This window comes from Lagenorhynchus albirostris, chromosome 3, assembly GCF_949774975.1.
Source record: "Lagenorhynchus albirostris chromosome 3, mLagAlb1.1, whole genome shotgun sequence".
In the NCBI taxonomy this organism is placed as follows: domain Eukaryota; kingdom Metazoa; phylum Chordata; class Mammalia; order Artiodactyla; family Delphinidae; genus Lagenorhynchus; species Lagenorhynchus albirostris.
The window spans coordinates 117068367-117085630 of record NC_083097.1 but is presented as its reverse complement, the minus strand read 5'-3'; the positions used below and the strand labels follow the sequence as shown (position 1 = coordinate 117085630).

At 44.3% G+C, this 17264-nt stretch overlaps 2 protein-coding genes across 2 annotated transcripts in view; one reads left to right on the top strand and one right to left on the bottom strand.

Annotated features, from left to right (window-relative positions):
• TMCO6 (transmembrane and coiled-coil domains 6) overlaps positions 1-17264 on the bottom strand; it is a 36804-nt gene that overhangs the window by 6703 nt on the left and 12837 nt on the right. The window contains exon 2 of the mRNA XM_060143769.1: positions 15944-16061. The gene's annotated coding sequence lies outside the window, so the exon portion shown is untranslated. The remainder of the gene's footprint in view (positions 1-15943; positions 16062-17264) is intronic.
• On the top strand, positions 5426-8656 carry CD14 (CD14 molecule). Its single transcript, XM_060143740.1, has 2 exons — positions 5426-5891; positions 5981-8656. Exons 1-2 carry the CDS (start codon positions 5889-5891, stop codon positions 7094-7096), a joined length of 1119 nt encoding a protein of 372 aa, XP_059999723.1. The 5' UTR covers positions 5426-5888; the 3' UTR covers positions 7097-8656.

Here is a 17264-nt window from a genome sequence, read left to right as displayed (position 1 = left end):
CTAGTGCTTAGGACTCGGTACTTTCACTGCCATGGCTCCAGGTTCAATACGTGGTCGGAGAACTAGATCCCGCAAACCAAACAAACAAAAACTGTGTTCCATACCCTCAAAATCTGAATTGTGGCCAACTAAGCCCTACGTGGTCTAATCCCTGTATACCTCTCCAGCCTTACCTTACTCATCCCTCCTAGGATCTTTGTTCCCTAAATAAGCCCTGCACTTTTTCTCTTCTGGGCTTTTGCACAGGCTGTTCCACTGCCTAGAGCCCTGTCTCTGCCACCCCACCCTCACTACAACCAGCACTCTTCCCTTAATTAACACTGTCCTCGAGATCTCCAGTGTCCCCTACTCAGAACTACTGGACCACTGCCCCCGTTATGAGAACATATAGCACCGTACGCTTCTCCTTCATAACTCTTTTCACAGCTGACATTAAGTTACAGTGTAAGTGTTTAACGTTGTCTCCTCCCAAACCGCCTTCATAGCTCCAAGAGAGTAGAGTCCTGGTAGCACTTAAGGACTTTTATTGAGGGAATTCCCTGGTGGTCCAGGGGTTAGGACTCCACGCTTTTAGTGCCAAGGGCCCGCGTTCAATCCCTCGTGGGGGAATAAATATCCTTCAAGCTGTGAGGCCAGGAAAAAAAAAAAAGTTAAAAAGAATTCTCACTGAGGCCTCTAATCTTTAGAAAGCTACTACTTAGGGCTTCCCTGGTGGCGCAGTGATTGACAGTCCGCCTGCTAATGCAGGGGACATGAGTTCGTGCCCCAGTTCGGGAAGATCCCACATGCCGCGGAGCGGCTGGGCCTGTGACCATGGCCGCTGAGCCTGCGCTTCCGGAGCCTGTGCTCCGCAACGGGAGAGGCCACAACAGTGAGAGGCCCGCGTACCGCAAAAAAAAAAAAAAAAAAAAAAAAAAAAGAAAGCTACTACTTAGACAAATGTGCAAGTAAGAACAAATCCAGGAATGGGAACTGTTCTTCAAACCCATTTCCTTCCCTTTAATTTAATTCCACCTCTTGGAGTCAATTGATGAAGTCTTTGATTTCTTCCACAAAACATCTAGTTAAATATCTGCAGACCATCATCCTGTTCTCCATATCTTCTCTTCAGGTCCAGCATCCATCCAGCCTCTGGACAGCCACTTATTGAGCACCATTTATTCATTTAACTTTATTATTATTATTATTTTTTATTTTGGCCGTGCAGCTTGAGGAATCTTAGTTCCCCCACCAGGGATCGAACCCGTGCCCCTTGCAGTGGAAGCGCAGAGCCCTAACCACTGGACCACCAAGGAATTCCCTGAGCACCATTTATTAATGCACCGTGCTCTGGCTGGGGATAGGATCTGGGTCTTGTCCCCTTCCTCATGGGGCATGCTGGCTTCTAACACCTACATCTTTCTCCTGGTTGGGAAGATAAGGCAAGTTCCCAGGAAAAATCTGTGCTCTGCCCAGAGTGTCTGCTCAAATAGTTACAGCTGCCCAAGCTGTTTTTTATTTGGGGTTTTTGTTTGTTTGTTTGTTTTTGTTTTTTGCACTTATCTGCCTGGCGATTCTGTTAATCCTGTAAGAAACAGCCCCATGTTCTCTCTACTACAAGGCTAGCTGTTCCTTTCTCTAGAGCTCCCCCAAGTCCTTGTCTCCTCTGTAAGAGTCCTCTTCACTATGGACTGTAGTTCTGCATCTGCATTTGCCTCCCGCACCTACTAGAGTACTTGAGGAACCATGTGATGGTCACATCAGCATCCCAGGGCTTGGCATTTAGTGCTGGCACTTGGTTTAGACAAACGATAGATATTTTTTGAATCAAGATGTTAGTTGGGGACCTTTGCAGAAACATTATTGCCCCTCTTAGCTTGGACCCCTCATGCAGAGTGTCTCCCCTAAGGTGATGGAATTTTTTAACCATTTTTAAAAAATTGAAGTATAGTTAACTTACAATGTTGTGTAATATATATATTGGGTTGGCCAAAAGGTTCATTCGTTTTTTTCCGTAAGATGGCTCTAGTAGCACTTAGTTGTCTTTAACTTCATTCAAAATGATTTTGTTAGATTGTATGTGACAGCTGTCATATCAGCATGCATTTTAAAAAAGAGTTATCGAAATTGGTGAATTTTTGTGTAGCCATTTTAATATTGAAGATGGAAGGAAAAAAGCAACATTTTTGGCATATTATGCTTTATTATTTTAAGAAACGTAACCGAAACGCAAAACAAGATTTGAGCAGTGTATGGAGAAGGTGCTGTGACTGATCGAACACGTCAAAAGTGGTGTGCGAAGTTTCATGCTGGAGATTTCTCACTGGACAATGCTCCACAGTCGGGTAAACCAGTTGAAGTTGATAGCGATCAAATCGAGACATTAATTAAAAACAATCAACTTTATACCACGCGGGAGATAGCCGACATACTCAAAATACCCAACTCAAGCGTTGAAAATCATTTGCACCAGCTTGGTTATGTTAATCACTTTGATGTTTGGGTTCCACATAAGTTAAGCGGAGGGAAAAGAAACTTCTTGACCACATTTCCGCATGCAATTCTCTACTTAAATGTAATGAAAACGTTCCGTTTTTAAAACAAATTGTGATGGGCGATGAAAAGTGGATACTGTTAGGTGAGCCGACATGGGTTGTGAAAGAATTCACAGAAATATTAACAACGGAAGAAAAGAAAGTTTTTATTCCTCCACTTTCCAAGGGAGGAAAGGGGCCAGACACATAGGGTGGCATTGGCCCCAAAGGGTGGGGTTTGAATCTTTTATTAGGCTTCAAAGGGCAAGGTGCAGCAAAAGGAGGTGGGTTCATGTATATTCTGGTCCACAGCAGTACCGGGGCTGGCTGTGTGTCTATAGGATGTGGTTTTTCAGAGAATAGACTTGCAGTCTTCAGTAATTTTCCAGGTCTCGGGTGTCTGAAAGAGACTTAATAGGTGCCCTTGACAGGTATTACTCCATTTTGAATCATGTTAGGTGGGTTTACAGATACTGTACAATAACATGGAATGGAAGAGATTGTGGGTCAAGCGAAATGAACACCACCAACCACACCAAAGGACGGTCTTCATCCAAAGAAGGTGATGTTGTGTATATGGTGGGATTGGAAGGGAGTCCTCTATTATGAGCTCCTTCCGGGAAACCAAACGATTAATTCCAACAAGTACTGCTCCCAATTAGACCAACTGAAAGCAGCACTCGACAAAAAGCATCCGGAACTAGTCAACAGAAAACGCATAATCTTCCATGAGGATAACGCAAGACCGCATATTTCTTTGATGACCAGACAAAAACTGTTACAGTTTGGCTGGGAAGTTCTGATTCATCCTCCATATTCACCACACATTCACCTTCGGATTTCCATTTATTTCGGTCTTTACAAAATTCTCTCAATGGAAAAAATTTCAGTTCCCTGGAGGAATGTAAAAGGCACCTGGAACAGTTCTTTGCTCAAAAGATAAAAAGTTTTGGGAAGACAGAATTATGAAGTTGCCTTAAAAATGGCAGAAGGTAGTGGAACAAAAGGGTGAATATGTTGTTCAATAAAGTTCTTGGTGAAAATGAAAAAATGTGTCTTTTATTTTTACTTAAAAACCGAAGGCACTTTTTGGCCAACCTGGTAGATATATATATTCTTTTTCAGATTCTTTTCCATTATAGGTTATTATAAGATACTGAATATAGTTCGTGTGCTATACAGTAGGTTCTTGTTGTTAGGGTGATGGAATTTCCTGAGGAGTCAGGCTTCAGTGGCCTGAGTCTTCTGAATGCAGAGACTCTGATGAAGAAAATAACAATGAAGGGCTATTGTTACAACCTTAGCCGTAGAGCTGGGATTCCAAGCCTTTTTGTCTGACTGCAGAGTCAGTGTATTTCACACTGAACTATACTCGTATCTTGGTCCTCAGGGATGTCCCAGTGACATGGTCTGGCCTTTAGGCATGGCTTAGGGTATTAGAACATGCCCAACAGGACACACAGGGAGCAGTGTGGTCCAATGGGGCTTCCTTGTTTGGATTGTGGACAGATGTAGCTACTTCTGGAAAAAGGGAAGTGAGAATTCAAATGTTTTTCATGTAGCTCTTTGCCCAGAAATCCAGAAGTTCAGACTTGTGAGGGCTGTTTTAAAAGCATAGCCCTTCTAAAATTGAGAGCAGTCATCAATTAGATCCCTTGAACTGTAACTTGCTTAATAAATAATATCGTGTAACCTGCCTTCACCTATCAAGCTTGCCTTAATTGTTCCTGCAAATTACATACCCTCATGTAGCTTACACAATATGTCACAAGACTCCTTTAACTGCCCCTCTGTGGATAACACCTCTGACATATGGGTTGCTATAGTAACGGTTCCTTAAGTTGATTTTCAGGAACTTAGAGTCAGCTCTTGCCAGGTTGTGTTCCAGATGATTAAGACTGCTTGGAACCACTGACCCTCCAACTGGGCCTGTGCGAGTGTTGGATGGATGGCCTTTTGACATCAGAAGGCCAAAACTTCACCCTCAGATCATGCTAATGCCACCACTTTCTGAACATGCATCCCATGAAGAAGGATGTAACTCAGATACACCTGAGCAGAATACTGATTACCTCACCTTTTTCCTGTCCCCAATCACCTTCCCCTGTACCTCCAACCACCCTATACCCTTCACCCATAAATATCCCAAGCCCCTTGCCTTCAGGGAGGTGAATCTGAGACTTGTTCTCCCTGCTCCTCACTTAGATGCCTTGTGAATAAACTCTTTCTCTGCTACAAACCAAAGCATCTCGTCTCAGTGTTTGGCTTATTGCCTGTTGGGCAAACAAACCTGGTCTGGTAACAATTCCCACCCTCTGGGACACTTGCTTTTTTTTCTTGACAAAGCAGTTGAGTTACTAATTAATCCTCTTTCAACATAGGTCCAGCTTTTCATTCCTAGGGCATAGGAATTGTCCTGGGGAAAGGGCAGGAGATAGCTAGGTACAAGTGGGAAAATTATATTTAGGAATATCTCATTTCTCAAATTTCAGGGTGGGGAAGTGGAAACTAAGAGAGCGAGGGACTTGGCCAATGTGTCTCTGTTAAACACATAGACTTCTCTACTTTTAAGAAAGCTATCACTTTAAAAAATTGTGAGGGGACTTCCCTGGCGGTCCAGTGGTTAAGACTCTGCTCTTCCAATGCAGGGGGCACGGGTTTGATCCCTGGTCGGGGAACTAAGATGCCACATGTCATGCGGCCAAAAAAAAAAAAAGCTATTATTTCTTAATAAACAAATTTAAAGAACAAGTCAGCAAAAAAAAAGGAGGGTGGGGGAGCTATTCCTCAGACCAACTTCCTTCTCTTGAACCTAATTCTAGCCCTTGGAGTCAATAGATGAAGTTTGCAATCTCTTCCACAAAATATCCAGTTAAATACCTTAGGATATTCAGGGAGTTGGACTTGGGTGACAGGAGGTTAACAGTAATTACCAAGACTAGGGAAAATTAAGGAACTACCGGGGTTGAGTCACTGGACTATAGGCAGGGGACGTGAGAGTCCTGGCCTGAGGCAGTGAGGACCTTCCTTTCCCCATCCCAGACAAGGCTGGGGGCGCCTGAGTCATCAGGGCACTGCCTGAGGCAGAGTGCCCTAGACACCTTGCAAGATACTTCCTGTTATGGCTCCTCTCCTGGCAAAATCATTCACTGCAAAATTTCCTAGGACAGCGGATGGGGTGGTTGGGAGGAAGAAATGTGGGGAGTGGCAGGGTTCAAAGAGGAGGGAACGGAGTGACATCCCTGGGTTACATAAACTTTCAGAGGCTGCCAGAGGGTAAGGACAGATAAGTTTGTGGAGCCTGGAAGCCGACGAGAGCCGCTGTAAAGGAAAGAAGCCAGGCGGGGAGGCAGAGGTTCTGAGGACCTATCGACCATGGTGAGTGTATGCTCTTGGGGCCGAAGGAGGGCTACTCGGGGAACCTTAGGGACCGGCAGGATCCGCCCTGACCTCCGCTGTCTTCGCAGGTGTGCGTGCCCTGTCTGCTGCTGCTCCTGCTGCCAGTGCTACGTGTGTCTGCGGCCACACCAGAGTCCTGCGAGCTGGACGAAGATGATTTCCGCTGCGTCTGCAACTTCACGGATCCGAAGCCTGACTGGTCTAGCGCCATGCAGTGTATGGTTGCTGTCGAGGTGGAGATCCGTGGCGGCGGCCACAACCTGGAACAGTTTCTAACGAGCGCCGACGTTGACTTGAAGCAGTACGCTGACACGATCAGGGCTCTGCGCTGGCGGCGGCTCACGTTGGGCGCTGCCCAGGTTCCTGCTCTGCTTCTGGTCGCCCTTCTGCGTGCTCTCGGTTACTCCCGGCTCAAGGAACTGACGTTTGAGGACCTGGAGGTAACCGGCCCGATGCCGCCGCCGCCTCTGGAAGCCACTGGACCTGCGCTCTCCACCCTCAGTCTCCGTAACGTGTCGTGGGCAACAGGAGGTGCCTGGCTCGGCGAACTGCAGCAGTGGCTCAAGCCTGGTCTCAGGGTACTGAACATCGCGCAAGCACACTCGCTTGCCTTTGCCTGCGCACAGCTCCCCACCTTCCAGGCCCTCACCAGCCTAGACCTGTCTGACAATCCTGGACTCGGCGAGCGCGGGCTGATTGCGGCTCTCTGTCCGCACAAGTTCCCCGCCCTCCAAGGTCTAGCGCTACGCAACGCGGGGATGGAGACGCTCAGCAGCGTGTGCGCTGCGCTGGCGGCGGCGAGTGTGCAACCCCACCGACTAGACCTCAGCCACAACTCGCTGCGCGCCACCGCCCCGGGCGCTACCTCGTGTGCCTGGCCCAGCGCACTGAGCTCTCTCAACTTGTCGTTCGCGGGGCTGGAGCAAGTGCCTAAAGGACTGCCGCCCAAGCTCAGCGTGCTTGATCTCAGCTGCAACAGGTTAAGCAGGGCGCCGCGGCCAGACGAGCTGCCCGAGGTAAATAACCTGACACTGGACGGGAATCCCTTTCTGGATCCTGGAGCCCTCGAGTACCAAGAAGACCTGAAGAGCTCCGGTGTGGTCCCAGTCTGTGCACGTTCCGCCTTGACCATGGGGGTGTCAGGAGCCCTGGCACTGCTTCAGGGAGCCGGGGACTTTGCCTAAGGCCCAGTGGAGAAGGGGGAGAGGAATTAATTGGCTCAGATTGTCCTGGCTCTGGGAGAGCCTCGTCAGGACATCTCAACCAACCAACCCTCTGCCCCATCTTCATTAAAATCTTAAACAGCGGGTCCATGACATTCACTCAACAGACATTTACTGGGCACACTGCTGGATAGCGAATCCATTATACTTAAACTTTCTTCATCCTAACTCCCTAGAAACCATACCTGCCCTTACTTAGAAAAGAACTACAGGGGCAAAAGGGCAGGGAAAAGTCGCCTGTCTAGGGCTGTGTGGCAGAAACAAGGGTTTCTGCCCAATGCGGGCCTTCTGAACAGATTACTGGCACCTGTTAAAGGATGTTTGCATGGTAAACATGCCTAGGAGGATACAGAATGTTTCCTCTCTGGTGCATTTTCCAAGAGTCAGCTTCTCCCTTTCCAAGGTAATAAAACCCAGAGCCATCTGCTTATTTTCACTCTCTTTTTTTCCTCCAACCCCCAGTGAGGAGAGACAGCTATGCCACTTGTTCTACATAAGCTCTGAGTTTTATAATTTCAGGGTTCCTCTCCTGTAGCGTACAGCCCCTCTGCACACACAGGTACACTGGCTTTCGCTGTGTCATGTAATGGGGAGTTTGGGGTTGGGGAACTGATACAAGATGCTGTCATTTAACAGCCTGGCTCTGAACCAGAGATCTTGTGACTATGTTAGTATATGTGTGTATATTCGTTCTTTGATTTGCAAACAGGATAACACCTTAGACCCTTCACAGCTTCTCAGACCCCTGCACAGGGCAATTAATAGTATACGTCCCCTGAACCACATTATCTCAGTGACCCAGGACATCAGCCAAGCAGCCAAGAGGTACTGTTCCTTCTAAGGGTCCCTTCTTCATTACATCAAGGAGGCAGCCACACCCAGCAGAGATCTAGGTATCTGCCTCCAGGGGAACCTCAAGAGGAGTGGGAGGAGGCATGTAAACATAGCCCTCCAGCCTGCCTCCCTCCAGTGTCCAGAACCACACAGATAGGAATGGAGAATGCAAATTAACATTGATGGGAGAGTTACACAGGTTATCAGACCATGGGCTCAAAGAGTCATAGGGGCAGCTAAATAAACTGCCAATCTATGTGGCTGAACCACACTGACTCCATTTTGTCACCTCCATCTTAGGCCCACAGTCTTGCCCCTCCCCTTTCTGCACAACTGAGCTTTAGTCTACTCACAAGGAGTGCACCCAAGCCAGATTACTTTCCTAACAACTTTTACTCTTGCCTTCATGTGATAGGAAAACTGGAAGAATGCCTTTTTTGACACAGATGGTTAATGGTCATGAGACCCCCCCAGGAGGAAAAAGCCCCGGTTCCCTTGGATGCAGATGTGCATCTTACTTGGTAGTCAAATTCTGTTTTTCGCTTTGGCCCTTTAAATCCAAGGTATCCCCTTCGCAGAGCGCCGCTGTGAATGCCTCTGGATCCTGGCTGTATGTAAGTTCACAATACGCATTATGTAATATGGCTGTATGTCAGTACGCACAATAAACTTCAAAATTGCACTTTATGGAGTTGCCTGCTTTGTTTTTTGGTCTCAAGGTTCTTTCTCAGTTCGGTAGATATTATTCAATATCTCTGCCTCCCAACACTTTTGCATGTGGATAGACAGTTTTCCCAATACCATTTTTTGAAAAGACATTAAATGGTCTTGGCATCCTTGTCGAAAATCATTTGACCATATATGTGAGGTTTTATTTCTGGGCTGTCTATTCAATTCTATTGGTCCATATATCTGTTTTTTTTTGTTTGTTTTTTGTTTTTTTTTTTTGCGGTACGCGGGCCTCTCTCACTGCTGTGGCCTCTTCCGTTGCAGAGCACAGGCTCCGGACGCGCAGGCTCAGCGGCCATGGCTCACGGGCCCAGCCGCTCCGCGACACGTGGGATGTTCCTGGACCGGGGCACGAACCCGCGTCCTCTGCATCAGCAGGCGGACTCTCAACCACTGCGCCACCAGGGAAGCCCCATATATCTGTTTTTATGCCAGTACCACACTGTTGTGGTTACCGTAGGTTTGTAATAGGTTATGAAATCACGAAGTGTGAGATCTCCAATTTTATTCTTTTTTTCAAGATTGTTTTGGCTCTTTGGGGTCCCTTGAGATTCCATATGAATCTTAGGATGGATTTTTCTATTTCTGCAAAAAATGCCATTAGATTTTGACAGGGATTTAATTAAATCTGTAGCTTGCCTTGGGGTGTGTTGATATCCTAATAATATTGTCTTCCGATCCATGAATATGGGATGATTTTCCATTTACTTGTGTCTTCTTTAATTCTTTCAGCAATTTTTGTAGTTTTCATTGTAAGTCTTTCATCTCTTCAGTTAATTTCTAAGTACTTTATTTTATTTTTTGATGCTATTGTAAATGGAATTGTTTTTCTTAATTTCCTTTCCAGACTGTTCATTGTTAGTGTATAGAAACTGCTGAACTGAAACAAATAGACTGCCAGATAGTTCTCCTGCAAAGACAGATTTCTTTGGGATCAGCAGAGAATTGCAATTCAGGGGTCTGCAACCACGGCGAGCTATCAATACATGCAAGTTTCTGTATGGCAAAGGTAGGAGAACACTTTTATACAGAGGAAAAGGACGGTGGGAGGGCTCCTTGCCAGTAAAAAAGGAGTCTTTCTTCTTCCTGTTGGGCTCTGCTAAGGTCTCAGGGCATGAAGCAGTCCCTTCTGGTCTCCCAACTCTATTTAATTGAGGTTTCTGTTTATTTTTTTACAAAACTCACTGGATTTTGTTTGTTGGTTTTGTATGCTTCAACTTTGCTGAATTTGTTTATCAGTTCTAACAGGTTTTTTTGTGTGGAATCTTCAGGATTTTCTACATATAAGATCATGTCATCTGTGAACAAAGACAATTTTACTTCTTCCTTTCCAGGTTGGATGTCTTTTGTTTCTTTTTCCTGCCTAACTTCTTTGGCTAGGATCTCCAGTACTATGTTAAATAGAAGTGACAAAAGTGGGCATCCCTGTCTTGTTCCTGATCTTAGAAAGTTTTGTCTTTCACCATGGAGTATGATTGATGTTATGTTCATAAGATAATCTTCATTAAGATGAGGGAAACAGCATGATTGTATGCAGATAGGAATAAGATATATATATTTTCTCTTTATTCTGGTAAAAAAAATATATATATATATAGTAAAGTTTGCCATTTTAACCATTCTTAAGTGTAAGGTACAGTGGTATTAATTACATTCACAGTATTGTGCAACCATCACCACAATTTCCAGAATTTTTTTGTCACCCCAAGAGAAACTCTGTACCCGTTAAGCAAATACTCTCCATTTCCCTTCCCCTAGAGCCTGGGAACATCTAATCTACTTTCTGTCTCTATGAATTTGCCTATTCTAGATATTTAATATAAGTGGGATCATACAGTATTTGTGTCTGGTTTATTTAACTTAGTATAATGTTTTCAAGGTTCATCTATGTTGTAGCATGTGTCAGTACTTCATTGCTTTTTATGGCTGTATGATACGCCATTGTATTATAAACTACATTTTGTTTATTAATTCATCTATCAATGGACAGATTTGGCTATTGTGAATGATGCTACTATGAACATTTTAGTACACAAATCTGTTTATGTACCCCTTTTCAGTTCTTTTGCATATATACCTAGGAGAAGTATTGCTGGATCATATGGTAATTATATGTTTAATGTTTTGAAGAACCTCCAAACTCTTTTCCACAGCGGCTGCACCATATTACATTCCCATCAGCAATGGATGAGGGTTTGGACTTCCCTGGTGGTGCAGTGGTTAAGAAGCTGCCTGCCAGTGCAGTGGACACGGGTTCGAGCCCTGGTCTGGGAAGATCCCACATGCCGCGGAGCAACTAAGCCTGTGCGCCACAACTGCTAACCCTGCCCTCTACAGCCCGTGAGCCACAACTACTGAGCCCCCGTGCCACAATTACTGAAGCTCACGTGCCTAGAGGCCGTGCTCCGCAACAAGAGAAGCCACTGCAATGAGAAGCCCATGCTCCACAATTAAGAGTAGCCCCGGTTCGCCGCAACTAGAGAAAGCCAGAGCGCAGCAACGAAGACCCAACACAGCCAAAAATACATTAATTAATTTTAAAAAATGTATGAGCGTTCTTATTTGTCCACTTTCTCACCAACGGTTTTCTTTTTAATTACGTTACCTCTTTTTATTTTACAATACATTTCAAAAATGCCATTAAAGTTGCCTTAACTGCTCTATAAGACCTGGAATCAAAGAACACTGAGAATTAGAACACACAAACATCAAGCTGTAATACCTACTTGTGCTGAACGATTACTACCAAAAGGATGTCATTTTTTTAAATAAGCAGATGTGTGTCAATGCAAAATACAATACAAACTTGTTAAAACAGAACAGTAAACTTTGTTTCAATGGCTATAGAAAGGAGGTGGTTTTGTTTTTTTCAATGCATCTGGTCTGGCAGCATTATGCATTTAAAGCAATACGTGCCCTGGGGCTTCCCTGGTGGCTCAGTGGTTAAGAATCCGCCTGCCAATGCAAGGGACATGGGTTTGAGCCCTGGCCCGGGAAGATCCCACATGCCACGGAACAACTAAGCCCGGGCACCACAACTACAGAACCTGAGCTCTAGAGCCCATAAGCCACAACTACTGAGCCCACGTGCCACAACTACTGAAGCCTGTGTACCTAGAGCCCATTCTCTGCAACAAGAGAAGCCACTACAATGAGAAGCCTGCCCACCACAAGGAAGAGTAGCCCCCGCTCGCCGCAACTAGAGAAAGCCTGTGCACAGCAACGACGACCCAACATAGCCAAAAATAAAAACAAACAAATAAATAAATGTATATTAAAAAAAGCAATACTTGCCCTGAAAGTTTATATTTTCAGTTGTGTGTATCAACTGAATCAGAGCCCATTTTTTTCTTTTTATTAGAGCCATACTAGTGAGTAAGAAGTGGTACCTCATTATGTTTTTGATTTGCATTTCTTTAATGACCAAGGATTTTGGGCATCTTTTCACATGCTTGTTGGCCATTTGTATAGCTTCTTTGGAGAACTATCTATTCAAATTTTTTTTCCTAGTTATTAATTGTTGTTTGTCTTTTTGCATTTCACTAATGTATAATGACGTTGAGCATCTTTTTATGCACTGTGTATATGTTCTTTGGAGAAATGGCTATTCAAGTCTTTCCCTCATTTTTTACTTGAGTTGTTTGTCTTTTTGTTGCTGAGTTGTAGGAGCTCTCTATATATCCTGGATAGTAGATCATCATCAGGTATATAATTTGCAAATATTATCTCCCATTTTGTAGGCTGTCTTTTCATATTTTTGATAATGTCTTTTGATGCACAAAAGTTTTTAACTTTGATGAAATTCAGTTTATCATGTTTTCTTCTGTTGTGCTTGCTTTTGGTATCATATCTAAGAACTCATTGCCAGATTAAAGGCCATGAGGATTAATTTCTATATTTTCTTCTATGAGTTTTATAGTTTTAGCTCTTAAGTTTGGGAAATTGATCGATTTGAGTTAATTTTTGTATATGGTCTGAGGTAAGGGTCCAACTCCATTCATCGGTATCTGGATGTCCAGGTGTCCCAGTGCCATTAGTTAAAAAGATTAATCTTTCCTCATTGAATATTCTTGATGTCCTTGTCAAATCAGCTGTCCATAGAAACATGAGTTTATTTCTGGACCCTTACTGCTCTGCTCTCTCACAGATCTCTATGTTTGTTCTTATGCCAGTACCACAGTGTCTTGGTTACTATAGCTTCACAATAAGTTTTGAAATCAGGAAGTGTGAGTCCTCCAACTTTGTTCTTCTTTTATAAGATTGTTCTGACTATTCAGCATCTGTTGAAATCCGTATGAACTTTAGAAGGAGGAAGCTGAGAGTGAAGGAACGAATAAATAGGTTATGCAATGAAGGAAATCCAATATTACACAAATGCTTCAAAAGAGGCTCAGAGAAAAAGATGATATGTCCCTTAGTTCAGTTATACCAGATGTCTCAGGGTGAAACCATCTAATCCTGAGACCACTTTTGCTTTGGAACCTGATGAGATATAGGAGAAGACTGCAAACCTGGGTGGCCTTGCCGTGGGAGACGTTTTGATCGTAAATTATAATGATGGACTGAACTAATTACTCTTATTTTTCATGTAACAGCTACACAACGAGATATAACACTGGCATTGTTGGTAAGACTACAGTATTAATATTGATAGTCAAATGTATGGGAAAATACAAGCCTCCTATGCCTACCCCACACTGATTCCTCCAGATGTTAGGCATATTCATCTTGTTACTATTGCTCTACCTGTTATATAGACGTACACCAAATGTAGATGATCAGACAGGTATGATTCTTTTGGCTATAAGGGATCCTTGGTGAAAAACCAGAGAGTGGCTTGTGATATAACAAAGAACTTATCTGGCCTTTGTCTTCGGTTACTGGCACAAAGCTTCAAAAACCTTTGGAATTTCCGGAGCAATAGGAGTCTCTCTGTTATACTAATGAGGTGACTTCTGGCAGGGCTCCTAGATAGCTCTAGGATGGAAGAGGTTACTCACTAGAAATAAACAACCATGCAGGGACTTCCCTGGTGGTCCCGTCCTTAAGACTCTGTGCTTCCACTGCAGGGGGCACAGTTTTGATCCCTGGCCATGGAACTAAGATCTTGCATGCCACGCAGCACGGTCAAAAAAAGAAAAATCATGCAGATTGAAGGGCTGGAGTTGAATTCAATCACATAGCCTATGATTTAATTAATCATGCCTACATAATGAAATCTCATCGAAAAATGCTGGACAATGAGGCTCAGGGAGCTTCCTGGTTGGTGAACACACTGATGTACTGGGAAGGCATACCCTCACTCCACAGGAACAGGAGCTCCTGCCACTCAGGACCCTTCCAGACCTTGCCCTACATAACTCTTCTGTTGGAAGCCATCCTGGAGTCCCTGCGCCGTGACAAAGTCATGATGCAATCAAAGGCAGGACTGCAAAGCAGCACTGTGCCAGGATGGCGGACTACATCTCTATTGATCTGTTTGGTTGTGTTAAGCTTATATATGGAAACAGCACTAGGGGGATTTGCGCCCAGGGTTAGGAAAATGAGAAAAACTACTACCCCCTGCTACTAGTATTACCACAAAATGGAAAGTACCTATTCCGGCCCCAGGAAACTGGGAACGCAATACACAATCTGGAAATATAGGGATGTTCCTATGGAAAACACCCCCAATTGAACAACTGTGGCCCTATGAAGGGGTTGTTGATGATTTTGGTTTTATCTGGGTCCAATATAAAGAAAGGTTAATACTCTGGCAACAATTGCCGGATGATAAACAGGAGCGTAGGAGGTATTGTGAGTGCTACTAGTGAAGTCAGCAACACAGGAACTGTAGGATATATTGTAAATATTTTCAAGGCACTATTCAAAACACTTGCCCATGCAGAAAGAACACGAAGACTGCACTTCTGTGATAAAGACTTACATAATAGCTTGGCTTAACTACTAGAAAATAACCTGCAACTAATGAGAACTTGGGGAAATATCTTGATAGCACATCTAGAAACTACAGACAATTCTAAGGTAATCTTTTGAGGAAATCTTGTGGTCAAGGGTTTGAGGCCTAAGGCTAGACTATATTATGATAATTATGTTTTAATTATGTAAACCAAAAATATATAAGCTTGCTGAATAACAATAAAGTATGCTACTATCTGCCTGACTCCAGACACAGTGTCAGTCTCGTTCTTTCTCCGTCGCTGACGCTGTTCCTCCCTCAGGTACTCCTGGACTCGTTGGAGCTGGACTCCAACACTCTTCATCTGATTGTTCACTTGCATGCTTTATAATTTAAAAAAGGTAATCATAAATAGAGCACTTTCCCGAGTTCTGTGAGTCATTCTAGTGAATTATTGAACCTGAGGGTTGGTTGTGGGAACCCAGGAATCTGTAGCCAAGTCAGGCAGTACTACAAGTAACCTGGGGATCCCACTTGTGGCTGGAACCTGAAATAAGGGGTCTTATTGAGAACCTTGCATTTTAACTTGTGGGATCTGGCGCTAACTCCAAGTAGTTAGTGTCACCTACAAATTGGCGCTTGCCATCTACCTCTACAAGGATCAAATTATGAGCTGCTGCAACTGCTGACCTTCAACACCCCCTGAAAGGAGTTTAGGGTGGAGATGAGGAATGAGGCGCTCTGTGCTCTAGGAAAAACTGGCAAAAGAGGTCTTCAGATACATATTTTCAGGAGACAATTTTATGAGTCCAACTGTTGCATCTCCTTGTACCTAGAAAAGCACTAAAATCATCCCTCATGGTGACACCTGCTCCTGGTGACTAGCAGTAACCTTCACGAGACTAGCAGAAACCTCCTGCAAAGGAATATGTGCTTCATTGCACGTACTCCCCCTGCACCAAAATCACATATATACTGAACTTCCCCCGCTACCTCTTTGGAGCAGCTTCTCAGAGCAATCTGAAATGCTGTCTACTGGACTATAGTCCTAATTTTACCCCAAATAAAACTTAACTCACAATTCACAGGTTGTGCTTTTTTTTTCAGTCGACATTAGTATCAGAATTGGATTGAAATGTAGGACGCCCAGTCAGTGTTAGAGAATTGGTGTCAGATACAGTTAACTATAATGCTTTTTTGGGTTCTGTAAGTCATTCCAGCAAATTATGGAAGCTGCAGGAGTTGCGGGTATACCTGGGAGTGTAGATAGCTAGTCAAAGTGAGGACCCCTGAGCTTGAGACTAGCGTCTGAATTTAGGGCAGTCTTATTGCAACTGTGCTCTTACCTGTGAAGTCTGGCCAAACTCTGGGTAGTTGGTGACAGAAGTAATTTCATCCTACATGGAACATTATTCAGCCACAGAAACGAAAGAAGTACTGATACATGCTACATCATGGATGAACCTTGGAAAACAAGAAAAAAGCCAGTCACAGAAAGAACACATATTATGTGAGTCCACTTATATGAAATGTCCAGAATAGGTAAATCTATAGAGGCAGAGAGTAAATGAGTGGTTGTTTAAGGGTCAGGATAGGGTGGGGGTTAGGGAGGTTATAGTAAAGGAAAGCAAGTTTCTTTATAAAGTGATGGAAACGTTCTAAAATTAACCGTAGTAAGAGTTACACATATCTGCAAACGTACTAAAAACCATTGAATAATACACTTTAAGTGGGTGAATTGTATGGTATATGAATTCTATCTCAACAAAGCTGTCATTTTTTAAAAAGGTAGTTATCTTTTATAAATACATACTGAAATAGCTATATGTGAAATATAAGGTGTGTGGGATTTGCTTCAAAAGAATCCACTGGGGGCTTCCCTGGTGACGCAGTCGTTGAGACTCCGCCTGCCGATGCAGGGGACGCGGGTTCATGCACCGGTCCGGGAAGATCCCACATGCCACAGAGCGGCTGGGCCCGTGAGCCATGGCCGTTGAGCTTGCGCGTCCGGAGCCTGTGCTCCGCAACGGGAGAGGCCACAACAGTGAGAGGCCCGCGTACCGCAAAAAAAAAAAAAAAAAAAAGAATCCACTGGGGTGGAAGGGGGAACAGAAGGAATAAGACCAGCCATAAGTTGATAACTGCTGAAGCTGAGTGCCTGGAAGCTCATTAAACTCTTCTCTCCACAGTTATATATGTCTGAAATTTTTCATAAGAGGAAAAAAAGAAAAATTCCATGCAACAGTCTGGCTCACTCAGAAAAGAGAGGTCTGTCACCTCCTATGGTAAGTTATTGTTTAGAGGCCCCACCCAGAGCCCTCAGATCAGGGAGATGAATTATTGAGGGGAATCTGAGAGGCACAGAAGCCATGGAGTGTGGAGAGGTGATGAGCACAGGGGCTGCTTTGGGCCGGGGCAGCTCAGCCCCTTCAGTCCTCACTGACAACCCACAGACCAGGCTGGCCGTGGTGGTGGAAGTAGAGCGAAGGAGAAGATCTGGTAAGAAGCCTCCACACATTCATCTCAGAGGTAACACAGCCTGGGAGAGCCTCTTGGGAGAGGGGGAGGGCGAGGCCATCTCACATTAGGAAACTCAGGCAAAGGTTGAGGGCAGGATTCAGGAGTCCTGAGAGTTCAGTTTCCCCCATGAGAGTTGATATGAAGCCC